Source organism: Arachis duranensis, chromosome 5 (genome assembly GCF_000817695.3).
Source record: "Arachis duranensis cultivar V14167 chromosome 5, aradu.V14167.gnm2.J7QH, whole genome shotgun sequence".
In the NCBI taxonomy this organism is placed as follows: Eukaryota; Viridiplantae; Streptophyta; class Magnoliopsida; order Fabales; family Fabaceae; genus Arachis; species Arachis duranensis.
The window spans coordinates 4,570,619-4,578,903 of NC_029776.3; the positions used below are offsets into that span (position 1 = coordinate 4,570,619).

At 33.5% G+C, this 8,285-nt stretch overlaps 1 protein-coding gene across 1 annotated transcript; it reads right to left on the reverse strand.

The window, feature by feature from the left end:
* Nucleotides 1–3,719: 3,719 nt before the first annotated feature.
* LOC107487313 (uncharacterized) lies at nt 3,720–4,361 on the reverse strand. The gene has a single exon (XM_016107931.1). The coding sequence runs from the start codon at nt 4,359–4,361 to the stop codon at nt 3,720–3,722; it is 642 nt and encodes a 213-aa protein (XP_015963417.1).
* Between the last annotated feature and the right edge of the window lie 3,924 nt (nt 4,362–8,285).

Genomic DNA, 8,285 nt, shown 5'->3' on the forward strand with positions numbered 1-8,285 from the left:
ATATATATATAAATATAAATGAAAGAGCCTAACTAACTGCTATACAATAGGAAGAATGACTAATTAATTGCTAATTAATTAAGTTAGGTATCCATAATATCCCCCCTCAAGTTGGTAGGTATATCTTGATCATGCCAAACTTGGAGATGAGACTGTAGAATTGGGTTGGAGTAACCAGCTTCATAAAGACATCGGCAAGTTGATGCTAAGTTCGAACATGGATCAGTTTGATGAATCTTGCCACAACTTTTTCTCGAACAAAATAGCAGTCTACTTCAATATGCTTGGTCCTCTCGTGGAATGTGAGGTTTGATGCAATGTGGATGGCTGACATAGATTCACAAAATAGCACAGAAGATGGTGCCTTGATTTGAAAATCAGATAGGAGTCCTGTCAACCAAGTCAATTCAGCAGCTACAGCTGCCATAGCTCTATATTCAGATTTAGCAAATGATCAGGAAACCGTTTGTTGTTTCTTTAATCTCTAGAAAATCAGAGAGTCCCCAATGAACACACAGTAACCTGAAACGCTTCTCCTAGTGTCGGGACATCCCGTCCAATCTACATCCGCATAAGCCATTAGCCTCTTCTGATTTTGCAGAAAATAATAACCATTGACCCACAGTTCCTTTCAAGTATCGCAAGAGATGGTGAAGTGCATTCATGTGAGTAGTTCTAGGCTTAGACGAGAATTGACTAAGGGTAGACACCGCATAGGTAATGTCCGGATGGGATATGGTGAGGTACATTAACCTCCCTATTAGTTTCCGATTGATGGAGGAGTCTGCAAGCAAATCACCATCGGAGTCGCTCAGCCTGAGGTTAGCCTCCATAGGCAGAGAAACAGACTTAGAATCTGTAAAATTAGTGTCCTCCAAGATGCTTAAGGTGTACTTTCTTTGACTGAGGACAATTCCATCACTGGAGCTTGCTAGTTCCAAACCTAAGAAATACTTCAAATCGCCCAAAATCTTCAATTTGAAGGAGGCCTCTAACAGTTTCTGCACCTTATGCATCATATCCTTGGAAGGACTAGCTAGTATGATGTTATCTACATAAACCAGCAAGTAAATAATCTTGTTGCCACTACCATAAGAGAAGAGGGAGTAATTATGCTTAGACTGTTTGAACTTGTGAGTGAGCAGCGTTGAAATGAATTTATGAAACCATTGTCTTTAGGCTTGTCTCAATCCATAGATGGACTTGTTCAACTTGCATACGAGTCCAGGGCTTTTGGACTTGTAACCAAGAGGCAGGTCCATATAAACTTCTTTGAACAAGTCATCGTTCAAGAAGGCGTTGTTCACATCTAGTTGCAATAAAAACCAATTGTTGATGGCTGCCAAAGAAAGGAGAATCCTGACAGTGTTGAGTTTGGCCATAAGAGAGAAGGTGTCCTTAAAGTCAATGCCTGCCTGCTGCGTATAGCCCTTTGCAACCAAACGGGCCTTATAGCGCTCTAATAAGCCATCTGCCTTACACTTGACTTTGTACACCCAACGACATCCAATGGTGTATTTTCCTGGTGGAAGAGGAACTAAAGCCCAAGTATTAGTGGCCTCCATGGCTTGGAGCTCCTCATCCATAGCCTGCCTCCACTCAGGGTATTTCACAGCTTGATGGAAGAAGGAGGGCTCAGAAATTGCAGCAACATTAGCTATGAAATGAGAGTGATAGTGTGAGATGTGTTAAAACCGATCTAGAGTCCCATGAGAAACAATATTGCATTGATAATCCTTGAGGTAAGATGGTGGTCTGTGTTGTCTGGACGATTTTCTCAAGTTAATTGGTGAGTTTGGAATATTAGACTGATATTGTGAAATAGGTTCAGTGACTAGCATATCCACAGATGGTTAAGATGGTGGTTGGGCAGAAGGAGGGCTGGTAAGTGTGACTAGAGGGACTGCATCAGTGATGGATGCTGGGATAACTATGTCAGGGAAATTGTCCACCATGGACTTGGAAGTATCGGTTAATTGTCGAAAAAAAAATTCAGTTTCGATAAAGAAAACATCTCTGGAGATGAAAATCTTCTTGTTCACTGGGTCATACAACTTGTATCCCTTGTAACCAGAAGGATAGTCAATAAAGATTGCATGCACTGCTCTCGGGGAGAACTTGTGTCTCTAAGATAGAAGAAAAGACGCATAAGTCAAGCAGCCAAAGTCTCGCAAAGACTGATAGTCAGGTTGCTTAAGGAAGAGTTTCTCACATGGAGAGCAGTGTTGAAGTGCTGGACTTGGTAAGCAATTGATGACGAAAGTGACAGTCAAGACATAATCTCCCTAAAAGGTAATTGGGGCCTTGGACTAAAAGAACAATGCTCTGGCCACATTGAGTAGATGCTGGTGCTTTCTTTCAACAACGGCGTTTTGTTCTGGCCGCTCCACATAGGAGAATTGATGAAGCATGCCCTTGGAATTCAGGTAATCAAGGAGCATTAATTCACCAGTATTGTCTGATCTCACCTGCTTTATCCTAGTATTAAACTGAGTTTCAATCATATTAAAGAAATTGATGAGAGTGTGAGAAGCATCAGATTTGCATTTTAACAAAAAAGTCCAAGTGAATCTGGAATAATCATCCACAATAGTAAGAAAATATCTCATGTTATTATAAGTTGGAGCTCTATAAGGGCCCCAAATATCACAGTGAACCAAATCAAATGAATTCTTACAAAAATGATTATTGGATTGAAAAGACAAACACTTGAGTTTAGCTAAGGGACAGACTTCACAAGTAAAATGATTGTATTTAAGAGTTTTATTGGACAAAAAAGGACTCAATTTGTTAAAATTTTTTCTGAAGTGTGACCTAAATGAGCATGCCAAATAGTGCTATTAACATTGGTTACTGATTGACAGCTATGAACAGAACTCCTGGTATGGACTGTGTAGGGTGATTGTAGCAGAAACAGGTCATCAGTTTCATCACTTCTGCCAATCACTTTCTTGGAAGTCCTGTCCTGTATGATGAAGGCTAAGTCAGAAAAGAGGACTGTGTAGTTAGACAATTTCAATAAAGAACTAACAGAAAATAAATTAACTCGGAAAGGGGAATGAATATGACATTGTAAAGGATTAAAGAAGAATTAAGAACAACATTACCAATAGCTAAGGCACGAATTTTGGTATGGTCAGGTAAAGCAACAAAATGATTTGTAAGAGGTTTGGAATTTTCCAAAAAGTTAAAGGAATTAGGGATGTGAGTGGTGGCTCCGGAATCAACTATCCAAGAACTAACCTCTGCCATTTGATTCGAATAACATGAGAAAAATACTTCACCTGCACAAATTTCAGGTTCAATGTCCTAAAGAGCTTGCTGAGTTTGCAAGAGAGTCATCAATTGGTTGTACTGAGCCGCTATAAGTGAAAAGGTAGATATTGGAGATGGTCTTGACTTTCTTGATCATGAGCGACCTTGGCAACATGATGCACTTGGGATTTGGCATTCACAAGCTTGTTCTGGGAATATCCAAGAGGATATCCATGGAGACGATAACATTTATCTTCAGTATGTCCCAACAACTCACAATGAGCACAGAGTGGACAATCTTTTTTCACTTTTATCTTGGGTCCAGAAGGAGCGGTGGGTCTTGGAGACTGTTTAACAGCAAAAGCCATATGTTGGCTTGGAGAGGTGAATGCTCTCTGCTTCTCCTCTTGCAACACAAGGAAAAAGACTTTTTCAATCGGAGACAGTGGATCTGACAATAGGATCTAGCTTCGAACACTTGCCAAATTCTTATTGAGACTCATAAGGAACAGCATCACATATTCTTGATCAAGAAAGGCTTGAATCGGCTTAACGCCACCACAGGAACAAGATACCACTGGCTTGAAGGTGTTGAGTTCTTCCCAAAGTATCTTCAACTTTGTGAAATACTGTGAGACCGAGAGAGAGTCTTGAGTCAGAGACATGAGTGACCTGTTCAGCTCAAAAATGCGAGGTGCATTGCTCTGAGAGAAGCGAGTCTCCAAATCTTGCCAGAGTAAAACCGCGGATCCAGCATAGATGACGCTTGTCGCAATATCCTTGGAGGTTGCATTCAGCAACCACGTAGTGACGATGTCGTTCGTGCACTGCCACGATTCAGCGAGCGCAAGGTCAAGAACTGGATCTGGCTTCGAGAGGGAGCCATCGATGAAGCAGATTTTGCGTTTTTCACTCAACGCAAGCCTCATCGATCTGCACCAAAAAGCGTAGTTGTCTTCTTGTAGGGGTTGTGAAACAAGCACGAGCCCTGGGTGATCGTCGGACTGGAGCAGAAGATACGCACCAGGAATCGGCGAGGGCGGAGCCAGAGCTCGAGGAGTATTGAAATCTCCCTGAGAAACTGTGGATACAGAAATCGCAGACATTCTGATTGATGAGTAGAAGAATAGAGAAAGAGCGAGAAGGTTCTTGTCAAAATGAGAAAAAGCAAGAAAGAGAAATAAAAAATCAAAAAATTTTTCTGAGAAAAATTAAAGAATAAAGGGAGAGAATAATGCGAAAGTGTGAAAAAGAATTACATCTGATACCATATTTAGAATGTGAAAAAAAATGAAGAAAAAAAATGATTTTATTGACTATCAATTACAAATAAAATACAAGAGCCTAAGAATGACTAATTAATTACTAACCGATTAAATTCGTGATGATGTACTTGGGTTTGTGAAACATCATATCACCTCCTTCACCTTCTTTATTAGTTCAGACTCCAATCTAGGAACCAGGAACGTAGCAGTTGATGAAATAAAGTTTGAGACCGCGAGATTTTTTGAAAGAAACATATATTGAAATAAGACTAAACATACTCCCGCAAATAATTAAAATTACATCTACCATGTGTCATTATCATTATGATGATCATGACGATATCATAATGAATTATTCACGATTTCACGCGATCCAATTAATTTGGTCGAACAGTTTAATTTTATTCAAGTTATTTTCTCTGTCTTTTTTCTTTCAAATCTATTCTATTGACGGACATATTCCTTACGCGCATATATTTTTGTGTAATCCACAATTTTTAGTTCTTAACAAAATGGTTTATTAATGAATCTATGATAAAGTTGAGAGGAAACAAAGTAAGAGCATGATATGATTGGGGTGCGAACCTTTTTTTTTTTTCATTTTTGAAGGAAATAGATTTTTCTAAAATTACTTCGGTCAAATGAATAGTGGTCAAAGAGAATTAGAATTTATTTTTTTCTTTTTTATATATTTGTTTTTGTATTTTATATTTTTTAATTATTGTTGAAATAAGTTAGTAATTATAAATCTAATACATATGTTATTATAAATAAATATTATATATAAAATTACGAATATTAAGTTAAATAATTCTAATATTATTTTATAAAAAGTTGAGTAATATATAGATTAAACATTCATGTATAGAAAATAGTAGAGAGCTAATATTTCTAATAAAAGATAATTACTATTAACCTAAATATAAGATAAACAAAAGAAAAATATTGACTTTTAAATATGTATGCTTACCATTTAATTTTATAAGTAGTTTACATTTATTTTTAAATTTTTACCTTTAGAATGTGATAAATTTTAACCGGACTCCATCCTAGCTTTCTAATAAGATCCACAGCTGTATATTATGTGTTCATGTATTCAAGGAGAGTATTAGGCATATTATTATCTATTTATAAAATTTTAACCATAAACCATTTTAAAATGGAGAGAATAATTCTAACTAACATTTATATATCTCAAAAAGTTATCAAATAAAAAGATTTTGCTAAATTAAAATGCTTTCTTTCTAAAATAAAAATATTATTTTTTAATTATATAAAATATCATCAATATTATATTTTATATTAAAAATTTAAAATACAACTTATAAAAACAACATAAAAATGTTATTTTCATCAAANAATGCGAGACACTTAAAAGTTAAAAGATAAAAGTGTCGCGAACAAAATCCGAAAAAATTGACTACTTACATAGAAATTATTAAAATAATTTGTATATAAAAATAATAATTAAAATATTAATATATATTATATTAAATAATTTATTATTATTTAACCATTTTTAACTACCAGTTAATTGCATCTGAGTATTTATATTTTATCTAGAAATTAAATTACCCTTAATATAAAGAGTATGATAGAAATAATGAAGTTCAAATGATTGTGATGTGGAAGATGTCGGTGCGTGAAGGGACAGGATGACACCCAGGAATTTGTAAGGGAAGGAGAGGAGGGGGCCCCACGTAGTGAACAGAATTAGTGAGATGGAAGCGGGTGTTGAAGCACGTGTCCTGAAGCCAAGCATGTTGGTCCACGTGACTAGGGGGGGCAGTTTTCCCATTCCACGCTTCCTTCTTTTCCGCATCTCTCATCCCCCACGTGAACTCCACTCGCACTTGTCCCCAACGCCTCTCCCCCTCTCCGTTTCTTCTCATTATAAATCCAAATCTATCATTACATTTACTTTATGTCAATAGTCAATTATTAACTTCTTATTTCTTTTCATTTATCAAAAAATCACTTTTTTTTTATAACCAAAAGAGGTGTTAGTAGTTAATTAACTAGTACTAGTAAGTTACTTATCACACTCAAAAAGTTTTTATTGTGGACGTATGATCATGCACTTTGAGAAACATAAGGACTATGATGTTTTTTAAAAATTAATTTCTTATTAAAAATTAAAAATAAATTATTTTAAATTTAAATTATTTATATAAAATAATAAATAAAAGTTAAAAAATTATTTAATTAACAAAAAATTCATCGCTCTTAGTAAAAATAATTTAGGATAGATAAACCATAATTATGAGCTTATAAGGAAAGGAAGGAGGAAGCAATGAATTTCTTTTGCAAACTAATTAACCATCCATGAAGTACGATTATTTTGCTAATTTATTATATTTGTGTGTTCAATATATTTTAGATACGATATTTGTTGTTATTTATCCAATATGTGTATCTTCTATATCTAATTGTGTCTTAAAATAAAATATAAAATTATTATTAAGACACTTTTTGAATATTCTTAAATACTATCATATATCAGAGTATTTAGTCTTATTTTTAACATGTATTATTGAAATGAGTTTAAAAATAATATATATTATTAATTATTAAAATAAAATTTTTTTAAATATTTTATATCAATAAAATATCAAAATATAATTATAACTTATCTAAAAAATTTATAAGAATTTCAAATTAGTGTGTCTATGTGTTTCGTGTTGTGTTGTGTTCGTACATCATAGCTAAGTAGCTAACAGTTAATGCGTTTAATTAGTTTGTATTTTCATTTTCTATTTTTATTTTCAGAGTTTTTTGAATTTTGTGAAAAAAAAAAAGAAAACAAAAAGTGAAAGCAGAAAATAAAATTTTATTATTTTTACTATTTTTATTTTTTTCTTTATAAAATCTAGAAAGCAGAAGACACTAAAAATAAAAACAGAAAATAAAAAAGCAAACCAAATACACCTTTAAAATTTTGGATTTTTTATAAATTAAATTTTTATAGATAGGCAGACTAAAAGAATTTTATACAAAATATCACTAATATATTATTATATTATTAAAAGTCACTAATATTTAAATTTATTATTTCAGTTATATATAACAATATTTTAATTAGTTAATTTAAAAAAATATTTATATTATTAGTATATTCAAATTAATTTGTAATACTTTTAAAAATTAAATATATTTATTTTTGTCTTTTTCTAGAAAATAGGAAGATTATTAGGCATAATATTAACAGATAAAAAGATAGATGATTCCTAAAGTAAATGTGTAAATAAAAAGTTTATGTTTCAGGTGTGGAAAACTCAAAAACTCACAAGAGATGGTTGTTGGAAGGGGAAAAAAGGTTTGAGAAAATGGTGTTGATGGCTGGGGAGGGCCCTCGCATGGTAACCGCACGATATGTGTATATGAGTGTCACATAGGGTAAGGGATACAATATTATAAAATAATACAATAATTAATAACATGATGGTATAATAGGGACCCAGCATGGGACAAGAAAAATAAGATGAAAAGGTTATCTGTTTGGTTCATCCAACCCAATCCAATCCAATCCAATCCAATCATGACCATTACCTAGCTTCGTTGAATTGGACAATGAGTGCTGTAAATTGTAAAAAACAAGTCAATGGATACATGATGATGATGTTTCTTACAGTGACACTTCACCTAAGCCGTTCATACTTGGAGCCACCTTATCTTTTCCTTTAGGAGAAAATATTTCATTCATTTTTCTGCTTTTATTTTCACACAATTAAATAGTAATTAAAATATAAAAAATTATTACAAAAT

What these genes read in the sequence shown, in the direction of transcription:
- LOC107487313 (XM_016107931.1), bottom strand. Translation starts at nt 4,361, where the DNA reads ATGTCTGCGATTTCTGTATCCACAGTTTCTCAGGGAGATTTCAATACT.